The sequence below is a fragment of the Mytilus edulis genome, chromosome 7, assembly GCF_963676685.1.
Source record: "Mytilus edulis chromosome 7, xbMytEdul2.2, whole genome shotgun sequence".
NCBI lineage: Eukaryota > Metazoa > Mollusca > Bivalvia > Mytilida > Mytilidae > Mytilus > Mytilus edulis.
Genome location: NC_092350.1, coordinates 90,679,024 through 90,704,268, shown reverse-complemented (window position 1 = coordinate 90,704,268; position 25,245 = coordinate 90,679,024). Strand labels below are relative to the sequence as shown.

Here is a 25,245-nt window from a genome sequence, read left to right as displayed (position 1 = left end):
TTAGATAAAAAGACCAAAACTCAAAAACTTAACTTTGACCACTGAACCATGAAAATGAGGTCAAGGTCAGATGACATCTACCCACTAGACATGTACACCTTAATATCATTCCATACAACAAATATAGTAGACCTATTGCATAAAGTATGAGAAAAACAGACCAAAACACAAAAACTATAACCACTGAACCATGAAAATGAGGTCAAGGTCAGATGACACCTGCCAGTTGGACATGTACACCTTCCAGTCCTTCCATACACCAAATATACTAGCCCTATTGCTTATAGTATCTGAGATATGGACTTGACCACCAAAACTTGTTCACTGATCCATGAAATGAGGTCGAGGTCAAGTGAAAACTGTCTGACGGGCATGAGGACCTTGCAAGGTACGCACATATCAAATATAGCTACCCTATTACTTATAATAAGAGAGAATTCAACATTACAAAAATTCTGAACTTTTTTTTCAAGTGGTCACTGAACCATGAAAAAGAGGTCAAGGACATTGGACATGTGACTGACGGAAACTTCGTAACATGAGGCATCTATATACAAAGTATGAAGCATCCAGGTCTTCCACCTTCTAAAATATAAAGAAGTTAGTTAACGCCGCCGCCGCCGCCGTAGCCGCCGCCGGATCACTATCACTATGTCGAGCTTTCTGCAACAAAAGTTGCAGGCTCGACAAAAATGACATCTTTAAATTTTTCAAAACACCAAAAAAAAAGGTCTATTTACATTATAGGGGTTATGCATCTTCTTCTTGTTATAATACTGTTATATTTCATTTATTAGCATACAAATAAATCCAGGACAAGATTCATGATGTATTCATCATTTGTAAATAACTTGCTTTATTTGTGCGCCAGGTTCAAACTGAAAATACCGCACTTTTTTAAATCAAACTTGGAGTAATTAATCAAATTATCAAAATTGAGGTTACATTCATAACTAATTAAAACTTATTTAACATCATTACTATAGTTACAAATAATGTCTCAAATATTTGTATTTGCACGCACTGAAACAAAATTTGTAAGGGTTCCGCGGAACCCAGTGTCTCGCCTACTTTTGCTGTTGTCTATATCTTCAGTTTACAATATTATATACATATTGCATACAACGTTATAAAGGGACATAACTATAACTCAAGAACTGTAAAAGTGACACAACCCTTATGTGTACTTGATCTGAGTTTTGTGTTAATCAGCATTGCTTTTTAATAAGTTTCATAACATTTAGTTGAAGCAAACTTAAGTTAGAGAACGGAAATGAAAATATTCAACTTTTTTTTCATTTGAAAAAGGACATAATTCTAGAAGAATACAAGTGACGCCACCAAAACTCAAACTTGATCTGTGTTTTGTAGTTATAAGCATTGTGCTCAAGTTTCAGAACATTTGGTTGAGGCAAACTAAAGTAACAGAAATGAAACAAAAAAATCAGAATTTTTCCCATTTGTAAAGGGCACAACTCTAGAAAGGTAAAGGTGAAGCAACCAAAATTTAAACTTGATCTGTGTTTTGTGGTTTTAAGAATTGTGTATAAGTTTAATAACATTTGGTTGAGACAAACTAAAGTTACAGGACAGAAACAATATTGCAGCAGTTTTTCAATTTGTAAAAGGGCATAACTCTAGAAAGGCAAAATTGACGTCGCCAAAATTCGAACTTGATCTGTGTCTTTTGGTTATAAGCATTGTGTATAAATTTCATAACAATTGGTTGAGGCAACTTGAAAGTTAGAGAACGGAAACGAAAAAATCAGCATTTTTTTCCATTTGTAAATAGGCACTTTTCTAGAAAGGTAAAAGTGACGCTACCAAAATTTGAACTTGAACTGTGTTTTGTGGATACAAACATTGTATATAAGTTTCATATAATATTTGGTTGAGGCAAACTAAAATTAGAGAACGGAAACAAAAATACAGCATTTTGTTTTCCATTTGTAAAGGGGAACAACTCTAGAAAGGTTAAAGGGACGCCATCAACATTTAAACTTGATCTGTGTTTTGTGGTTATAAGCATTGTATATAAATTTCATAACATTTGGTTGAGGCAAACTAAAGTTACAGAACAGAAACAAATATTTCAGCGATTTTTCAATTTGTAAAAGGGCATCACTCTAGAACAATAAAAGAGACCCCACCAAAATTCGAACTTGATCTGTGTTTTTTAATTATAAGCAATGTGTATAAATTTCATATCATTTGGTTGAGGCAAACTAAAGTTAGATAACGGAAACAAAAAAATCAACAGGGTCTTTTGAATTTGTAAAGAGGCACTTCTCTAGAAAGGTTAAAGGGACGCCACCAACATTTAAACTCGATCTGTGTTTTGTGGTGATAAACATTGTGTATAAGTTTCATAACATTTGGTTGAGGCAAACTAAAGTTAGAGAACAGAAACAAAAATACAACAGCATTTTTTTTCCATTTGTAAAGGGGCACAACTCTAGAAAGGTTAAAGGGACGCCCGCCACCAACATTTAAACTTGATCTGTGTTTTGTGGTTATAAACATTGTGTATAAATTTTATAACATTTGGTTGAGGCAAACTAAAGATAGAGAACGGAAACCATTTTTAGGACCTACATACGTACGTAGGTATAGACGGACAATAGTAAAACATAATGCCTCCTCCACTATGGCGGGGGCATACATAAAAACGAAAAATTCTGCAATTTTCCAATTGTAACGGGGCATAACTCAATAACAGTAAAAGTGAGGTCACCAAAATTCAACCTTGATCTGTGGTTTTTTCTGGTAAAAGACATTGTGTATAAGTGTCATAACATTTGGGTGAGGCAAACTTAAGTTAGAGAACAGGAAAAAAAATCAGGAATTTTTCTATTTGTAAAGGGGCATAGCTCTATACCAGTAAAAGTAATGCCACCAAAATTCAAACTTGATATGTGTTATATGGTAATAATATAATAAAGAAGATGTGATATGGTTGCCAGTGAGACAACTGTCCACAAGATACCAAAATGACACAGACATTAACAACTATAGGTCACCATACGGCCTTCAACAATGAACAAAGCCCATACCGCATAGTCAGCTATAAAAGGCCCTGATAAGACAATGTAAAACAATTCAAACGTGAAAACTAACGGCCTTATTTATATAAAAAATTAACAAAAAACAAATATGTAACACATAAAACAAACGACAACCACTGAGTTAAAGGCTCCTGACTTGGGACAGGCACATATTTAAATAATGTGGCGGGGTTAAACATGTTAGCGGGATCCCAACCCTCCCCCTAACCTGGGACAGTGGTATAACAGTACATAAGAACGAACTAAAAAATCAGTTGAAAAAGGCTTAACTCATCAGATGGACAAAAATACAAGTTGACGTGGCCGGATACTTCCCGACAACAAAAAGACACTAGGAACAGATCTGAGAGTACTCGCAGTTATCTGACAGCTAGTTAAAAGCCACTAACAACTAATAAAATCAAAGTGATGGATATCACTCATGGAAAGATTGGAAGAGTAGTTTGAATAATTTCATATCAAGGTATGGTGGGGACAAAAAAAGAACATTAATAAAGCACTAATGCTGAAAATTACATAAACAGCAGGTCTTAGGAAGGAAAAGTGCTTTTCCAGTATGAAGATAAAATGAGCTCAAATTAAATAACATGGGTCTCAAAACAATTGCAAATCTAAAATTATCCTAGTAAATTTCACCATCAATCCTTGTAAGACATAATATTAACAGATAAACATAAAGCTAAGAACTTTAAAGTGTCAACAAAAGTAATCTAAAAATGTAGTTTTGGGGCATTTTATAAGTTAAAACATAGGTTATATGGCAGTAAAGATTAACAGTTATAGAGTTCCTTTTGATCAACTTATAAAGTATTGTCCAGCACAGAGCATTGAAAATGTACTTTTCAACGTAAACAAATTAAAAAAACTTTATTTATTGAAATGTAGATTTTATGTTTCGTGATTGTAAAAATATATATTCACTTCTTCTAAATATTCAACTGACTAAAATTGTTAATAGACATTTGAAGGGGAATAAAATTTAAGAAACAAAATGTTTGTTATACATGTAATTATCATAAAAGTTTTCAAATTTTACTAACTGTTTCAAGCCAATTACTGATAAAAAAAGATGTGAACTAACCTGAATTGTTCATTAATTACAGATGATTACTGGAAATTTATCAAGTAAATTATAGACCTTACCTGAATACCTTTAAATATTCATAATTATATTTTTATTTACCTTTTTTTTTAAAGATCTTGATAATTCTTAATTAATCATTTATCTTTCAGACATAATTTACAGAATCACTTTATGAAGTGTAGATCAAAAGTAATAGGCAATGAATAAATCTATCATCCTTATATATCAAACACCTAATGTATATACATGTATTTGTGTATTCAATTATGAGGTCAAATAATTTGTATATTGAGATATATATTGTTCTGCATAATTATGTAAGACTGAGGTTGATAAGTAATGTGGTCAATTTGATTGGCAGTCAAGGAGGTGGGGCATTGTAATTAAAGGTACACCTTGTCTCTCATTGTTTAGTAATAATGACAGTTATCAATCATACTAGTGTTGTATAAATACTCAATTACTTAATCAAACTCATTAAAAAAAGCCTGCAAATGCACACATCGTAATGACATACATTCTTGAATAAACTGCTCCAAAAATATATCCATTTTTTCCCAGTTTATATGTGTATTATGTGCATATACATGAGAACTATAGGGAACTATATTTCAGTGCAGTGAATACATAATCATTTAGTAGCTAACCTGTCGTGTTGTTAGGGAGGCCAGTGCCTTAAGAAAGATTTAGAACAAGTTCCAATCTTTCTAAAAATCATGCATTTAAGACTAAACTATCAATTTGTATACATCCAACATCCAATGGATTTAGTGTAAAGACGTCATAAACAGCCAGAGAAAAACATGACCTTGTGCAATGTAAAGTTACAGGTATCGACAGATTGTAGATCCATGAATGTGTATTTGTATATAACATACTAGTAATATTTAGTTTGCTTTTAATTTACTGATAACAAACTCAATAATTATACCAATAAAAATAATATTCAATGATCTTATTACAGTATTGAATTGGAAACCTTTTAGAATAAGTTTATTTAAAGGAGCGATAAGTTTACATGGATCATTTCTAAATTTCCGGGCACGGTTAACAACATTTCCGTAAAAATGAGGATGTGCTATCCCGTTTGAAATAAGTTTTCTACAGGTACAACCAAACTTATATCTATGGAAAAATTTAGTAAAGGTTTTAAGTAATTAATGGTAACGATATCCCTGGTTTAATAATTTATCAGTAATACATAAATTTCGTCCGTTAAAATAAAAAACGTCACAACAGACGCTGGCATAGCAAACTAGCTGTGAAATATAAACACCGTAAGATGGTGCCAAAGGAACATCACCATCTAAAAATGAAAAATTAACAATAGGGAACGAAAAATCGTCCCTTTTGTCGTAAATTTTTGTGTGGAGTTTCCAGTTGAAAATCGAACACGTGAATTATATGTGTAAAGTTATTTAAAGGAAAAGAATGTAAACATTGAAAGTGAAACAAAGGTAAATTATTTGAATGACTGATCCAATCCACAAAAAATCATTCTTATAGAGGTAAAAACGATGAAAAAAATTAATTTTTCATCTATATAAAATGAAATTAAATAGACCAAGAATAATCCAACAGCATGAGTTTGCTTAATCTATTTATATCTTTATTTATGTTTACATCGCTTATTTGGTCATCGCATGACTTAAGAGGTCAACTCGTTAATTAATAAGATGGCGTTTGGACTAAAATACTCACGAAACGAAGCTACGTTTTACATATTTCAGATTTTTGATAGTTTGGATAAATGTTTTACATTGTTATAAATAAAATATGAGATTTAGAATTAAATCGGTGAACATGAATTTGACATATTCAATTATGATCATAAACAAAATTTACTTCTGGATACTATCTTATGATCAGGAACAAGCTTCTGTCCATGTTTGGTAGAATTTTACAGGAAAGTTATTAAAATTTCTAAAACTTTAACTACAGGGTGAATATTTTGGACGTCGCCCCGACGGAATGCAGGATCGGTATGTCTCACTTTAGCGAAAAAAGTTGCAGGCTCGACAAAAATCTTTATCCTTTTCTAGTCATGATAATTTGTTTTTCTTATATGCAATATATGACGATGGTACAAATTAGCATATTTAATAATGATGTGATTAACTTAAAATTGAGAATGGAAATGGGGAATGTATCAAAGAGACAACAACCCGACAATAGAACCGACAACAGCAGAAGGTCATATGTATTTGTATTTGATTCAGAATGATTTTAAACATTTTTTTCTTTACATGTAAAAGGTGGCCGGGCCTATCTGCTACGACAATGCTTAATTGTATTACACACAACAACAAAAAACACACACATGTTGACATCATATTAAAAATGATGTAAAAAAGTGCATTTATATATATATGTTTATCACATACTTACATACACATTTAAATCAATCTTTTCATACACTGATACATAATGCACATATTTTGCTTAAATAAAAGGAGATGTGATGTATCAACCCAGAAGATAGCAAGCCGACAAAACAAATACCAACCAGATGCTCCGTAGGGCACAGTTTTATACGACCGCAGAGGTTGAACCCTGAACGGTTGGGGCAAGTATGGACACAACATTCAAGCTGGATTCAGCTCTAAATTTGGATTGTGATTAAATAGTTGACACAGCATAGGTTTCGGACACAGAATGAATGTGGTCTAATGAACTTAAAATATTTGTTTTGCCTTTGAGCAATTCACTATGCTGTTAAATATTAATCCTCTCAAAAAAATGTTTGAAGAAATTTTCTTTTTATTTATGAAATCTGAAATGAGAAAAATTTACCCCCCCCCTTTTTTTCACATCCCCTTTCCCTTTTTCCAAAACTGATCTCAATTCAAATTTCTAATGGAGTTTGCGACAATAACTACGCATTTAAATACATCATAAAATATTAAAATGTAATAAAAGGTGCTTGTTATCACTGAATGGTAAAGATTGTTTTAATTTATCAGTTGATAGTAAAAGTGAATATACATTGTATATTGTATAAAACAATAATTTAAGTTGATTCAACTTCTATTCTGGACAAAGAAAGATAACTCCAATCAATTGAAAATTTCTTGCTATTGCACAATATTGTGCAATTAGATATTTCTTGCTATTGCGCAATACTGTGCCATTGAAAATATTTGCTATTGCACAATACTGTGCAATTGAAGATTTCTTGCTATTGCGCAATACTGAGCAATTGAAAATTTCTTGCTATTGCACAATACTGTGCAATTGAAGATTTCTTGCTATTGGTGAATACTGTGCAATTGAAAATTTCTTGCTATTGCACAATACTTAATATAATCATTTTGGACACTGATTTGAACCCACTTGAAAACTGGGCCTATAATCAAAAATTAAAGTACATGTTTAGATTCAGCATATCAAAAAAGCCCAAAAATTCAATTTTTGTTAAAATCAAACTAAGTTTAATTTTGGACCCTTTGGACTTAAATGTAGACCAATTGAAAACGGGACTAAAAATTAAGAATCTACATACACAGTTAAATTTGGCATACCAAAGAACCCCAATTATTCAATTTTTTATGAAATCAAACAAAGTTTAATTTTGGACCCCGATTTGGACCAACTTGAAAACTGGGCCAATAATCAAAAATCTAAGTACAATTTTAGATTCAGCATATCAAAGAACCCCAAGGATTTAATTTTTGTTAAAATCAAAATAAGTTTAGTTTTAGACCCTTTGGACCTTAATGTAGACCAATTTGAAAACGGGACCAAAAATTAAGAATCTACATACACAGTTAGATTCGGCATATCAAAGAACCCTAATTATTCCATTTTTGATGAAATCAAACAAAGTTCAATTTTGGACCCTTTGGGCCCCTTATTCCTAAACTGTTGGGACAAAAACTCCCAAAATCAAACCCAACCTTCCTTTATTGGTCATGAACCTTGCGTTTAAATTTCATAGATTTCTATTTACTTATACTAAAGTTATTGTGCGAAAACCAAGAATAATGCTTATTTGGGCCCTTTTATTGGCCCCTAATTCCTAAACTGTTTAAACTAAAACTCCCAAAATCAATCTCAACCTCCCTTTTGTGGTCATAAACATTATATCAAAATTTCATAGATTTTTATTTACTTAAACTAAAGTTATAGTGCGAAAACCAAGAAAATGCTTATTTAGGCCCTTTTTGGCCCCTAATTCCTAAAATTTTGGGACCAAAACTCCCAAAATCAATCCCAACCTTCCGTTTGTGGTCATAAACCTTGTGTTAAAATTTCATAGATTTCTATTCACTTTTACTAAAGTTAGAGTGCGAAAACTAAAAGTATTCGGACGACGACGACGACAACGACGACGCAGACTACGACGCCAACGTGATACCAATATACGACCAAAAAATTTTTCGTTCATAAATGCCAACATCTATACTAGGCTACAAGCTTGGAATTGCCAACTGATAACAAATGCCACAGTCACATAGACAACTAAAGGCAACTGTTTTATTGTAACTTCTTTGTACCAAGTCTGTTGTGACTCTAACAATCTGTCACATTTGTGTCAATATTTCGTTTTAATTAAGACAGAATATTTACCTTTAGGAAGTCCATCACTGCTTTCGTCTTCCTTTTTTCTTCCTCAGTATCATACCTGTTTACTATTGTTGCTATATCATATGGAGTTTCACCCTGAAATACAATCAAAAACTCTTTTATCAATCATACACATATACATCTTCCTTTATTTCATAAACTGTAAAACAACAAATAATAGGTAATTGTTGCAATAATTTTACCTATACAATGTAAAACAACAAATAATAGGTAATTGTTGCATTAATTTTACCTATACAATGTAAAACAACAAAAAATAGGTAATTGTTGCATTAATTTTACCTATATAATATAAAACGATAAATAATAATTTAATTGTTGCATTGCTATTACCCATATATTGTTAACAGATACATAATAGGTTATTGTTGCATTAATTTTACCTATACAATGTAAAAAGATAAATAATAGGTAACTAATGCATTAATTTTACCTAATATACAATGTAAAAAGATAGATAATAGGCAATTGTTGCAATAATTTTACCTATACAATGTAAAAAGATAAATAATAGGTAATTGTTGTATTAATTTTACCTATATAATACAAAACGCTAGATAATAGGCAATTGTTGCATTACTTTTACCTATACAATGTTAAAAGATAGATAATAGGCAATTGTTGCAATAATTTTACCTATACAATGTTAAAAGATAGATAATAGGCAATTGTTGCAATAATTTTACCTATACAATGTAAAAAGATAAATAATAGGTAATTGTTGCCTTAATTTTACCTATACAATGTAAAAAGATAGATAATAGGCAATTGTTGCATTACTTTTACCTATACAATGTTAAAAGATAGATAATAGGCAATTGTTGCAATAATTTTACCTATACAATGTTAAAAGATAGATAATAGGCAATTGTTGCAATAATTTTACCTATACAATGTAAAACGATAAATAATAGGTAATTGTTGCATTAATTTTACCTATGTAATATAAAACGATAAATAACAGGTAATTGTTGCATTAGTTTTACCTATACAATGCTGAATGTTGACTTATTCATATATACTTGACATAAAAACCAGTGAACCTAAATCAACAACAAATATGAAGTAACATTATAAAGAGATCAATGAATAATATTTGAGATTTTACTGTTAAAGAAATTATAGTATGTAAAATGTTACATTTACGCCACACAAACTAAAAAAAAATAAAGTTATTTTTATGATAATTCAACAATCTGTTTTACAGTTAATTGTTTAAGGAAATTTTGCCGTTTTTTGGTTATTTTCTTGAATATTAGTATAGGTAGAGATAAATTGTAAACAGCAATAATGTTCAGCAAAGTGTCATTAACTTGTAATAAGTTACACCAGTGTTAGGGATTTTATTAACTCTACGTATTTTTCACATATGAAAAATCTCATATTATCGGTACAACTTTTATTTTAAAATACATTCTGCAAAATACAGCTGGAATTGTTTCTTTCTTCATACATATCTATGATTCTTTATTGAAAAAAAAATGGGAATGTGTCCATGGAACACTGATGATGCCCACCCGTCCCCCCCCCCCCCCCAATTTTTCCATTTGTAAAGGGACATAACTCTAGAACTGTTAAAGTGACGACTCCAAAATTCAAACATGATCTGTGATTTGTGGTAATAAACATTATGTATAAGTTTCATAAGATTTGGTTGAGGCAAACTAAAGTTAGAGAACGGAAACCAACTTTGGGACGTACAGACAAGGGTAAAACTTTATGCCCCCTCCTCTACGGCAGGGGCATAGAAATAAACATTTTTATGTGTGACTCCTAAATTATATATGTGCTCAAACCTAGGTCTGTTATTCTTGTTTGTGCTATATTCACAAGTTTAATAGCACATGAGTAAAAGGCTGATATATATGTTACTGAGGAGTGTCATTATTCGTGTTTTGCTTCTGATTCACATGGACAATGAGGGTACTATTATTCTAGTATATGCTTTATTGCCAACCACTATTGACACACGAGTGAAAGGCGGACATATGTTACTCTGGAGTGTCATTATTCTTGTTTTGTGTTCTATTCACATGGACAATGAGAGTATTATTAGGCTTAAATTAAAATATTGTTTGTTTGCCCTTTACCGACAGACCCTATTAATTCGTTCCGCCTGAAAATCTTTTATTTGTATTTACCTGCAAGATTTTATTTTATTTTGTTTTTCTGTTCCTACAAATAATCTTATATTTGTATTTCCCGCTCAAAACCTTTTAACCGGAATCCTCGGGTTTTATCTTTCCCGCATAAGGTCTAGTCCGTTTGGTATCACGTGAGGGTTTGACATGAACACTTGCATTTAGAGTTTCCCGGGCATAAAAACAATGCCGTATTTTGCGAAACCTTTTCAACTTTTGATCTTCAGTGCTGTACAACTTTGTACTTTTTTCACTTTCGATCTTTTATATCTGGGCGTCACTGGTGAGTCTTGTGTGGGCAAGGCGCGTTTTTGGCGTATTGAATTTTAAACCTGATGCTTTTTGTTATCTATTAATCATGTTTTTCTGTGTCTAATATGTTCTCCTATTTATTTGTATTGTAGTCCTGTAATATTATGTTGTCATTTCAATGTTATATTTAACTTTGCCATTAAAGTGCGAGGTTTGGCATGCCTTAAAACCAGGTTCAACCCACCACTTTTATTCCCCTTTAAAAGTGTCCTGTACCAAGTCAGGAAGATGGTCATTGTTATATATTGTTCGTTTCTCTTTGTGTTGCATTTTAACGTTGAGTCGTTTGTGTTTTCTCTTATTTTTGAGATATTGAGATAAGACGTGGCACGGTACTTGTCTATCCCAAATTCATGTATTTGGTTTTCATGTTACATTTGTTATTCTCGTGGTGTTTTGTCTGATGATTGGTCTGTTTCTGTGTGTGTTGCGTTTCGATGTTGTGTCGTTGTTCTCCTCTTATATTTAATGCGTTTCGCTCGGTTTTGGTTTGTTACCCCGATTTTGTTTTTTGTCCATGGATTTATGAGTTTTGAACAGCGGTATACTACTGTTGCCTTTATTTATTCAAAGCATTTGTTTGAAATCATGATATGACGAACGTTACTCTGTGTCTTTGTACTTGAAGAGTAGGGTTCATTAAAAAAAAAGTTCGTCCAATACAAAATTATCAACGTGTGTACAAAATATTTTGTAAACGAACGTTGTATCCCATGTAGGAATGGCCTTTGGTGATTGGTGGATCAGGATGATTATGTTAACGATGCCTTCAACAAGCATTGATATATTATTTATATCTGACATGAACCAAAGGTCTGTAAAGTGGAGAATATTTGGCAGTAAAATCGCCAAGTTTTTTCATACAGATCATTTATAAATGCGATGAAAAATACGTGACAATTGAGTTTCAAGTCTTGTATCATTTTTATTGGAAACCCTGCAGGCACACACGAAAATTTAAACACTCTAGGGACTGTTTCTACTAGTAATGTATGTCTGCCCGGACATATTTTACCAGGATAAAGTTATATTTTACAGAAAACCTTTAGGTCGAGGTAAGCGTACAATGTACGTAGTACAGAATATTAATGTAAGTTAAAACTCTCAAAAGTTCCAGGCATATTAATGTTGAAAATATGCCGCACAGCCTTATATTTTGATATTTGAAAACAAAATAGTAGTGCATATGAATTTATTAGCAAAAGCATACTTAAACAAAAGCAATACAGACAAAAATGATGTCATGCAGATTATGTATCTATAAGATAAAATATTATACCTACCTGCCCACCCATGACAAAAAATGTACTGAGCTAAGTTATTTTTTGGGAAAGAAAAATAAAATATTTTACCTACCTACCTACCCTGTTTCAAAACATAGAGTCGGAAAAGGGCAAACAAACAATATTTTAATTTAGGCCTTATTCTAGTATATGATTTATTGACAACTTCTATGACACATGTGTAAAAGGCTGACATATGTTTCTGTGGAGTGTCATTATTTGTGCCTTGTGTTCGATTCACATGGACAATGAGGGTATTATTATTCTATTTCAGGCTTTATTGCCAACCACTATTGACACATGAGTGAAAGGCCGACATATGTTACTGTGGAGTGTCATTATTCGTGACTTTTGTTCGATTCACATGTACGATGAGAGTATTATTATTCTAGTACATGCTTTGTTGACAACAACTATGACACATGTGTAAAAGGATGAAATATGTTTCTGGGATTGTTTCTTTCTTCATACATATCTCTGATTATTTCTTGAAAAAAAATAATCATTTGTATGTGCTACTCCTAAAATATACATGTGCTCAAACCATATACTTGTTATTCTTGTTTGTGCTATATTCACAAGTTCAATAGCACATGAGTAAAAGGCTGGCATATGTTACTGTGGAGTGCTATTATGCGTGTTTTGTGTTCGATTCGCATAAACAATGAGAGTATTATTATTCTATTTCAGGCTTTATTGACAACCACTATGACACATGAGTAAAAGGCTGACACATGTGACTGTGGAGTGTCACTATTCTTTTTTGTGCTCTTTTCACTAGCATATTGACACATGAAGAAAACTGTGATATATGTGACTGTTGAGTATCATTTTTCTTGTGTGTGTTCTTTTTACGAGCAAAATGACACCTGCATAAAAGACTGAAATATGTGGTGTAACATTGTTCTTGTTTTATACTCTCTATATCGGCTAATTGATTTGTCAGTGAATGTTTGGTAACAAGTGTGTTGGTAAAATATGATAAGATTGTAGTTGTATAATGGAAGTGCATGATGTGTTGCTGGAGAAGATTAAATCATAGCTTTGTTAGTAGTGTATGATTGATGTAAGGTGTTGGTGGAATGTGATTAGATGGTAGTTATGATAGTAAGGTATGATTGGATGGTTAATGTGCTGGTGGTGTATTATTGGTGTTATATGTGTAATTGGAGTAAGATTAGATGGTTGATGTGCTGGTAGTGTATTATTGGTGTTAGATGTGTAATTAGAATATGATTTGATGGTTGATGTGCTGGTAGTGTATAATGTGTAATTGGAGTATGATTAGATGGTTGATGTGTAGGTAGTGTATTATGTGTAATTGGAGTATGAATAGATAGTTGATGTGCTGACAGTGTATTTTTAGTGTTAGATGTGTTTGTGGAGTATGTTTAAATGGTTGATGTGTTGGTAGTGTATTATTGGTGTTATATGTGTAATTAGAATATGATTAGATGGTTGATGTGTTGGTAGTGTATTATTGGTGTTAGATGTGTAATTAGAGTATGTTTAGATGGTTGATGTGTTGGTAGTGTATTATTGGTGTTAGATGTGTAATTAGAGTATGATTAGATGATTGATGTGTTGGTAGTGTATTATTGGTGTTAGATGTGTAATTAGAGTGTGATTAGATGGTTGATGTGTTGGTAGTGTATAATTGGTGTTAGATGTGTAATTAGAGTATGTTTAGATGGTTGATGTGTTGGTAGTGTATTATTGGTGTTAGATGTGTAATTATAGTATATTTAGATGGTTGATGTGTTGGTAGTGTATTATTGGTGTTAGATGTGTAATTAGTGTATGATTAGATGGTTGATGGGTTGGTAGTGTATTATTGGTGTTAGATGTGTAATGAGAGTATGCTTAGATGGTTGGTGTGTTGGTAGTGTATTATTGGTGTTAGATGTGTAATTATAGTATGTTTAGATGGTTGATGTGTTGGTAGTGTATTATTTGTGTTAGATGTGTAATGAGAGTATGTTTAAATGGTTGATGTGTTGGTAGTGTATTATTGGTGTTAGATGTGTAATTAGAATATGATTAGATGGTTGATGTGTTGGTAGTGTATAATTGGTGTTAGATGTGTAATTAGAGTATGTTTAGATGGTTGATGTGTTGGTACTGTATTATTGGTGTTAGATGTGTGATTATAGTATGATTAGAAGGTTGATGTGCTGGTAGTGTATTATTGGTGTTTGATGTGTTTATGGAGTATGTTTAAATGGTTGATGTCTTGGTAGTGTATTATTGGTGTTAGATGTGTAATGAGAGTATGTTTAGATGGTTAATGTGTTGGTAGTCTATTATTAGTGTTAGATGTGTAATTAGAGTATGTTTAGATAGTTGATGTGTTGGTATTGTATTATTGGTGTTTGATGTAGTTGTGGAGTATGATTAGATGGTTGATGTGGTGGTAGTGTATTATTATTATCAGATGTGTTTGTGGAGTATGATTAGATGGTTGATGTGCTGGTAGTGTATTATTGGTGTTAGATGTATTTGTGGAGTATGATTAGATGGTTGATGTGTTGGTAGTGTATTATTGGTGTTAGATGTATTTGTGGAGTATGGTTAGATGGTTGATGTCTTGGTAGTGTATTATTGGTGTTAGATGTGTAATTATAGTATGTTTAGATGGTTGATGTGTTGGTAATGTATTATTGGTGTTAGATGTAGTTGTGGAGTATGATTAGATGGTTGATGTGGTGGTAGTGTATTATTATTATCATATGTGTTTGTGGAGTATGATTAGATGGTTGATGTGCTGGTATATATAATTGGTGTCAGATGTGTTTGTGGAGTATGATTAGATGGTTGATTTGTCGGTAGTGTATTATTGGTGTCAGATGTATTTGTGGAGTATGTTTGGATGGTTGATGTGTTGGTAGTGTATTATTGGTGTTAGATGTGTAATTAGAATATGATTAGATGGTTGATGTGCTGGTAGTGTATTATTGGTGTTAGATGTGTAATTAGAGTATGCTTAGATGGTTGATGTGTTGGTAGTGTATTATTGGTGTTAGATGTGTAATTATAGTATGTTTAGATGGTTGATGTGTTGGTAGTGTATTATTGGTGTTAGATGTGTAATTAGAGTATGCTTAGATGGTTGATGTGTTGGTAGTGTATTATTGGTGTTAGATGTGTAATTATAGTATGTTTAGATGGTTGATGTGTTGGTAGTGTATTATTGGTGTTAGATGTGTAATTATAGTATATTTAGATGGTTGATGTGTTGGTAGTGTATTATTGGTGTTAGATGTGTAATTAGAATATGATTAGATGGTTGATGTGTTGGTAGTGTATTATTTGTGTTAGATGTGTAATCAGAATATGATTAGATGGTTGATGTATTGGAAGTGTATTATTGGTGTTAGATGTGTTTGTGGAGTATGTTTAGATGGTTGATGTGTTGGTAGTGTATTATTGGTGTTAGATGTGTAATTAGAATATGATTAGATGGTTGATGATCTCTATTTTGTTGATCTTGTATTATGAATCTTTTTAGTTTATCTTTATCTTCTTTAGTTTTTGCTCAAAACACAAAGGAGAGTAAAACAAGAATGTGTCCATAGTACACGGATGCCCCACTCGTACTATCATTTTCTATGTTCAATGGACCGTGAAATTGGGGTCAAAACTTTAATTTGGAATTAAAATTAGAAAGTTCATATCATAGGGAACATATGTACTAAGTTTCAAGTTGATGTAACTTTAACTTCATCAAAAACTACCTTGACCAAAAACTTTAACCTGAACTTCGCACTATCATTTTCTATGTTCAGATGAAATTGGGGTCAAAACTATAATTTGGCATTAAAATTAGAAAGATCATATAACGGGGAATATGTGTACTTAGTTTCAAGTTTATTGGACTTCAACTTCTTCGAAAACTACCTTGACCAAAAACTTTAACCGAGGCTGACGGACGGACGCACGGTACGACAAACGGACGGACGAACAGACGGACAGAAGCACAGACCAGAAAACATAATGCCCCTCAACTATCGTAGGTGGGGCATACACAATCCTCATTTGAAGGCAATCACTCCTATGAAGATTGACAGTCTACCAACTATATCTTCAAAATTTGCCTTTTTTCAATAGATCTTGCCTTGCTGATAATTTTTGTGATTTAAAGTGTTTATTAATCTACTATAATTTAAATCATGTAAGGCATAACGGAAAAAAGGGTTTCTCTCTTAACATCATATCTTTCATGATAATAGGCAAAAATAAAAAAAATAAATGGAGAATGTGTCCCCATGGACACAGATGATGCCCCCGCTTGCATACAACATTATAAAGGGATATAATTTAAGAACGATAAAAGTGACGCTACCCAAATTTGTACTTGATCTGAGTTTTGTGGTATTAAGTATTGTGTATAGGTCTCATAATGTTTGGTTGGGACAAACTTTAGATACAAAACAGAAAATAAAAATTTTGCTATTTTTCGAATTTTAATGGGGCATAACTTGATAATGATTAAAGTGACACCACCAAAATTCAACTTAATCTGTATTTTGTGGTAAAAACATTGTGTATCAGTTTCATAATATTTGGTTGAGGCAACTTAAGTTAGAGAACGGAAACTAACAATTTTGCATTGTTTTCCATTTATAAACGGACATAGCTTGTGAATGGTTAAAATGACCCCACCAAAATTCAAACTTGGTCTGTGTTTTGTGGTAAAAGGCATTGTGTATAAGTTTCATAATTTTTGGTTGAGACAAACTCAAGTTAGAGAACAGAAACCAATTTTGGACGTACGTATGTACAGACGGACAAGGGTAAAAATGTATGTCCCCTTGGTTACGCCGGGGGCATAAAAAGGTAAAACTTGTCCTTTATGGGCAATAACTCTTATTAGAATTTATCTAACTGTTTCGAAGTATATGGACAATTGGTAGAGCTCATTATTCTGAACATTTTTGTTCCTTTCAGATTTTCTCTATTTATAACGGTACAAAAAATAATAGACAAAACATGCATTTTACTCCTATGTTCTATTTTTAGCCAAGTCGACCATGTTGGATGGTAGGCAGGATCATCGGACACATTTTTTAAACAAAATACCCTAATGATGATAGTGGCCAAGTTTGGTTTTTGTCTTTGGAGTTTCAGAGAAGATATTGTAAAAGGTTACACAAATTTACAAAAAATGGTTAAAAATTGACTATAAAGGGCAATGATTCATAAAGGGGTCAATTGAACATTTTGGTCATGTTGACTTATTTGTAGATCTTACTTTGCTGAATATTGCTGTTTACAGTTTCTCTATCTATAATACTATTCAAGATAATAACCAAAAACTGCAAAACTTCCTTGGGAGCAGCAACCTTACAACAGGTTGTCTGATTTGTCTGTAAAATTTCAGGGCAGTTAGATCTTAACCTGATGAACATTTTACCCAAAGTCAGATTTGCTCTAAATGCTTTAGTTTCAGAGATATAAGCCTAAATCTGCATTTTCCCCCATGTTCTATTTTTAGCCATGTCAGCCATATTGGTTGGTAGGCGGAATCATCGGACACATTTTTAAAACTAGATACCCTAATAATGATTGTGGGCAAGTTTGGTTAAATGTATCTCAGTAGTTTCAAAGGAGAAGATTTTTGTAATAGATTACAACCAGATGCTCCGAAGGGCGCAAATTTATACGACCGCAGAGGTTGAACCCTGAACAGTTGGGGCAAGTAGGACACAACATTCAAGCTCGTTACAGATCTGAACTTGGATTGTGAATAAATATTTGACACAGCTTAGGTTTCTGACACAGAATGAATGTGGTCTAAGAACTTAAAATTTTTAAATTGGACATTTACCTATTATGGTCCAATATCCAAAATCTAAATACATGGTTAGATTCAGCATATCAAAGAACCCCAAGAATTCAATTTTGTATGAAATCAAACAAAGTTTAATTTTGGACCCTTTTGACCTCAATCCTAACCTTCTTGTTGTGGTCATAAATCTTGTGTATAATTTCATAGATGTCTTTTTACTTAAACTAAAGTTATGGTGCGAAAACCAAGAAAAATGCTTATTTGGGCCCTTTTTAGCCCCTAATTCCTTAACTGTTGGGACCTCAACTCCCAAAATCAATCCTAACCTTTCTTTTGTGCTCATAAACCTTGTGTTTAAATTTCATTGATTTCTATTTACTTATACTAAAGTTATTGTGCAAAAACCAAGAATAATGCTTATTTGGGCCCTTTTTTGGCCCCTAATTTCATAAACTGTTGGGACCAAAACTCCCAAGATCAATCCCAACCTTCCTGGTGTGGTCATAAACCTTGTGTCAAAATTTCTTAGATTTCTATTTACTAAAACTAAAGTTATAGTCGAAAACCAAGAAAATGTTTAATTGGGCCCTTTTTGGCCCCTAATTTCTTAACTGTTTGGACCGATACTCCCAAAATCAATTCCAGCCTTCCTTTTGTGGTCATAAACCTTGTGTTTCAATTACATAGATTTCTATTCACTAATACTAAAGTTATAGTGCCAAAACAAAATGTCTTCAGACGACAACGACGATGCCAACACCAACGATGCCAACACCAACATGATACCAATATACGACCAAAAAATTTTCAATTTCAGCAGTCGTATAAAAAAAATAGTTAATACAAAATAACAAACAAACTTACTGGCACAAATTTTTCAAACAATTTACTAAAGAATTCCTTAAAAAAAATGAATTATCTCTCTTTGTATAGAAATATGGTTGAACATAGTACTCTAACATTAGATATGGATTTTTTTATGGACTAAATCATCAGAATGAAACAAAATTCGAATTTGATCTATAACTTGTCATGATAAAACCATTAAACAAATACTAAATCAATATCTTTAAGAACGAAGAAAAAAAATGTGGGAAAGCTGATTTGCCGGACTGACGGATGGACAGTAACGTGAAACTGAGGGACTGTTTGAGCTATCTCATTTATGATGATTTTCTTCATGAGAATGTTGCGTAATCACTCAGATGATTTGTTTTATTTTCATTTATTACGAGCCGACCAGTTGTACTAATAGTAGGTTAAGGAGTATGAATCGGAGGCTTTTTTCTATTTCTTGGATAAAAATTGAAATGTAAAGTGTAAGGCTAAACAAAAATATATGGGTGGTTCCAGTAACATCCTGAAAAAAATAGGGTCCGTAAGTGGGCTTTTTTTTTTGGTTTGTCAAAATCCAGAAAAAAATTGTCTGATCACTAAGTCCGATAGTGGTAATATACACGCCCCTACAAAAAGTTCACTATTAATTTTCTATATGTTTGGTTGTAAAATAAAGAGACTTGTTATGTTATAAGGTAATTGTGCTGCATTCTGTTAAGAATTTGTTGTATGTTTAACAATAGTGGATACTTCTAATGGAAATTCAGATGACCGAAGTCTGTGAATTTAATAATTGAAAGTCACATTCCACTAAATGGGAATCGTTCAAAATTTATTTTTTTAGTATTTATTTTTAGCTGGTGTTTGATGAGATGATAGTTATGTCAGTAGTATATAATTGGTCTTAGTTGTGTTGGTGGTGTTTGATGAGATGGTAGTTGTGTTGGTAGTATATAATTGGTCTTAGTTGTGTTGGTGGTGTATAATGAGATGGTAGTTGTGTTGGTAGTGTATAATTGGTCTTAGTTGTGTTGTTGGTGTATGATGAGATGGTAGTTGTGTTGGTGGCGTATAATTGGTCTTAGTTGTGTTGCTGGTGTTTGACGAGATGATAGTTATGTCAGTAGTATATAATTGGTCTTAGTTGTGTTGGTGGTGTATGATGAGATGGTAGTTGTGTTGGTGGTGTATGATTGGTCTTAGTTGTGTCGGTGGTATATGATGAGACGGAAGTTGTGTTGGTAGTGTATAATTGGTCTTAGTTGTGTTGGTGGTGTATGATGAGATGATAGTTGTGTTGGTAGTATATAATTGGTCTTAGTTGTGTTGGTGGTGTATGATAAGATGGTAGTTGTGTTGGTAGTATATAATTGGTCTTAGTTATGTTGGTGGTGTATGATGAGATGGTAGTTATGTCAGTAGTATATAATTGGTCTTAGTTGTGTCGGTGGTATATGATGAGACGGAAGTTGTGTTGGTAGTGTATAATTGGTCTTAGTTGTGTTGGTGGTGTATGATGAGATGATAGTTGTGTTGGTAGTATATAATTGGTCTTAGTTATGTTGGTGGTGTATGATGAGATGGTAGTTATGTCAGTAGTATATATTTGGTCTTAGTTGTGTTGGTGGTATATGATGAGACGGAAGTTGTGTTGGTAGTATATAATTGGTCTTAGTTGTGTTGGTGGTGTATGATGAGATGATAGTTGTGTTGGTAGTATATAATTGGTCTTAGTTGTGTTGGTGGTGTATGATAAGATGGTAGTTGTGTTGGTAGTATATAATTGGTCTTAGTTATGTTGGTGGTGTATGATGAGATGGTAGTTATGTCAGTAGTATATAATTGGTCTTAGTTGTGTTGGTGGTGTATGATGAGATGGTAGTTGTGTTGGTGGTGTATAATTGGTCTTCGTTGTGTTGGTGGTGTATGATGAAATGGTAGTTGTGTTGGTGGTGTATAATTGGTGTTAGTTGTGTTGGTGAATGATGAGATGGTAGTTGTGTTGGTAGTATATAATTGGTCTTAGTTATGTTGATGGTGTATGATGAGATGGTAGTTGTGTTGGTAGTTTATAATTGGTCTTAGTTGTGTTAGTAGTGTATAATTGGTCTTAGTTATGTTGGTGGTGTATGATGAGATGGTAGTTGTGTTGGTAGTTTATAATTGGTCTTAGTTGTGTTGGTGGTGTATAATTGGTCTTAGTTATGTTGGTGGTGTATGATGAGATGGTAGTTGTGTTGGTAGTTTATAATTGGTCTTAGTTGTGTTGGTGGTGTATGATGAGATGATAGTTGTGTTGGTAGTATATAATTGGTCTTAGTTGTGTTGGTGGTGTATGATAAGATGGTAGTTGTGTTGGTAGTATATAATTGGTCTTAGTTATGTTGGTGGTGTATGATGAGATGGTAGTTATGTCAGTAGTATATAATTGGTCTTAGTTGTGTTGGTGGTGTATGATGAGATGGTAGTTGTGTTGGTGGTGTATAATTGGTCTTCGTTGTGTTGGTGGTGTATGATGAGATAGTAGTTGTGTTGGTGGTGTATAATTGGTGTTAGTTGTGTTGGTAGTATATAATTGGTCTTAGTTGTGTTGGTGGTGTATGATGAAATGGTAGTTGTGTTGGTAGTGTATAATTGGTCTCAGTTGTGTTGGTGGTGTATGATGAGATGGTAGTTATGTCAGTAGTATATAATTGGTCTTAGTTATGTTGGTGGTGTATGATGAGATGGTAGTTGTATTGGTAGTGTATAATTGGTCTTTGTTGTGTTGATTGTGTATGATGAGATGGTAGTTATGTCAGTAGTGTATAATTGGTCTTCGTTGTGTTGGTGGTGTATGATGAGATGATTGTTGTGTTGGTAGTGTAAAAATGGTTATCATTCAGTTGAAAAAAAATCATCATAGATACCAGGACTAAATTTAGTATATACGCCAGATTCACGTTTCGTCTACAAAAGACTCATCAGTGACGCTTGATTCCAAAAAAGTTAAAAAGGCCAAATAAATTCCGAAGTTCAAGAGTATTGAGGACCAAAATTCCTCAAAATTTTGCCAAATACAGCTAAGGTAATATATGCCTGAGGTAGTAAAGCCTTAAGTTTTCAAAAAATTCAAAAATTTGTAAACAGTAAATTTATAAATACTGTATTAGTTATCATTGTGTTGATTTTGTTTGAATTGTGGTTTATCAGTTTTATGACTTACAATGTATGTTAAACTTATCAAATGAATTTTTCGTTCTATATATAAATTGTATACATTTTTGTGTTAATAAAGATAGTCCCTCCATGTAAACGTAAAGCGCCAGACTGATTTCTTCATATTTAGTTTATTATATAGGTATTTCATCATAAAGTTGTACTACAGTTTACATTATTGTACTGCATCTGTTTACACTCAACTATTGTACTTGTATTTATATCCATTTGTAATTCTACTTTCTCTGTTGACTGGTATTTATTCTTTAGAGAATAAAGTATCTGTCTAATAAGAATAAAACTGAATGTTACCTGTTTTGATTTCACCCAAGGACTGCAACCTTGATCTATTAAACATTTTGTTATGTCAATATACCCTTTCCTAGCAGCATAATGTAAAGCTGTTTGTCCATCCTATGACAATATAAAATATAAACATGTTAATGATGTGTGATAATAAAACAAGAGAGGAGTCAAACATTTATCAAAATGTAAGAAATATCACATCGAGTAAGAAAATAAACAATTATACTTATGTATAAACTTATAAATGGTAGATTAAGATTATAAACTAAATATATATTTCCTTATTCAGTTCAACAAAAATTAGTATTAGTATGGTATATAATTGGAACAAGCTAAATAATAGCAAACCTCAGTTTATATAATTCTAACAAGTATTTGTTGCACATTTTACATGTCTGATTAACAACATGATTTTATGCTGATTCTGTGTTGAAAATAAAAATTTTCTCAACAAACATAAAAACAAGTTATATTTTCTGACTGAGCTCGACAAGAATTAAAAAATGAGAACCCACTTTATATAATTCTGTCAAGTATTTTTAAAAAATATTTTCTAATTCAGTTCTACATAGGAAAAATTGCAACATATGTTTTTCATATGTTTAAAACCTTATGTAAACATATGTTTAGGCCCGACATGAAAGCATATGTTTTCGAACATATGAAAAACATATGGAAAACATATGAACAACATATGTTTTTAAAATCATATGAAAAACATGTTTTTCGTACATGTTAACATATGAAAAACATGTTTTTCATATGTTTTCATACTAGACCTAAACATATGTTTATGTTTTAGTCTAAATATATGTTTTCATATGTTTGGCCAAAACATATGTTTTCATATTGGTCCTAAATATGTTTATTTTTTATTTTACTTTTTTTATTTTTTAAATGCATTTATTTTCGCATGTAGATGTATTTTTGTTGGGATTTGTTTTTAAGGGTAATTTTTTGATGTTTTTCTTCTTTATCTTTTTTTCTCTGTCAGGAACTCATTTTGAGTGTAAATACTACAATGTGATGAGTTGCTCTATGAAAACTACTGCACTCCACAGAAAACACATGGCAAAATCAAAAGTTCAAACAAATATCAAGTAGAACCGTTTTTTTTTATTAAGTTGTTGTATCATCTATTTTCATGTTTTTGTCTCTTTGACATACACCATATCTATTGTCTATATTGTATTTTCATATGTTTCTCTTTGACATATCCCATAATTTTCTATTGTCTATATTCTATTTTCATATTTTTGTCTCTTTGACACACTCCATTTCTATTGTCTATATTCTAGTTTCATATGTCTCTTTGACATGTCCCATTTCTATTGTCTCTATTCTATTTTCATATGTATGTCTCTTTGACATATCTCATTTCTATTGTCTATATTCTGTTTTCATATTTTTTGTCTCTTTGACATACCCCATTTTTATTGTCTATAATCTATTTTCTATGTTTGCCTCTTTGGCATACCCTAATTCTATTGTCTGTATTCTATTTCCATATGTTTGTCTCTATGACAGATCACATTTCTATCGTCTTATTTTATTTGCAAATGTTTGTCTCTGTGACTTACGCCATTTCTATTGTCTTTATTCTATTTTCCTCTGATGCATGTGTAATTTCTATTGCTATATCACCATACACAGATGTTAATGGTCTACTGTCACTGCTAGCTATTACAGGTGCAAGTGTATGCAGCTGCTTTTATGGCTTGCTGTTTGGTGTGAGCAAATGCTCTGTTTTGAAGACCGTACTTTGACCTATAATGGTTTACCTTTACAAATTGTGATTTGGATGGGGAGTTGTCTCATTGGCACTAATACCACATCTTCTTATATCATATGATTAAGAAAGACAACTAGATTGACTTTTGAGTTCAATATTGTATTAATCTAAAATGAATGTTCTTTGATTCTGTTTCTTTACTGTTCAGTTCCTACAAATAAAAATAAAAGAACAGAGTTTTAATGTCCACTGAGTTGCATACACTTTATCTATCAAGGGGCAATAACTAAAAACGGCACTTGAAAAAAATTATAAATAAAAAGTGTGCTTGGAAAAAAATCTTTTTCTCAACAGACCTTCAAGGGCATTACTAATAGTATGCTATATGTTTGATAAAAAAAATTGTACTGTTGAGACCACTTATTAGGCAATTTTCCACTATTTTAAATTTAATATTTTCAAGGAGCATAACTCTTTTGAAAATAGTTAATTGGTCAAAATTCGTGAACTTGACCAAGATATTGCTGATATTAAAGTACAGTATAAGTTTTTAAAAAATCTGTCAAGAATGGTACATTGTACCTGCAAGACATATATAAACACTTTACAATCATTCCATAAATATAATGTAGTTCAACTTTGCTTTAAGTATCGATAAAAGACCAAATCAAGAAAAAAAAAATAATGTTGACCAATGAATGATTGACAAAGTTATTGATGTTCAAAAAAACTGTAACCACAGACTGAACCTAAATTTTGAGGATACAGACAACACCGACGGATCCAGCATAAGCTAGGGTCTAGGACCAATGTTTTGCTTTTGAAATCTCAACAAAAACAGAACATGTATATCTGTGCAATTATTAATACTTATGCTGGTGTGGTCCTACATCTTTTTGTGTGTTCAATATT

At 32.1% G+C, this 25,245-nt stretch overlaps 1 protein-coding gene across 1 annotated transcript in view; it reads right to left on the bottom strand.

The window, feature by feature from the left end:
* Positions 1–25,245, bottom strand: part of LOC139483493 (uncharacterized) — a 90,514-nt gene that overhangs the window by 52,997 nt on the left and 12,272 nt on the right. The window contains exons 3-4 of the mRNA XM_071267515.1: positions 22,470–22,709; positions 8,719–8,811 (exon numbers count right to left, since the gene is read on the bottom strand). Coding sequence (XP_071123616.1) covers positions 8,719–8,811; positions 22,470–22,709 — 333 coding nt within the window. The remainder of the gene's footprint in view (positions 1–8,718; positions 8,812–22,469; positions 22,710–25,245) is intronic.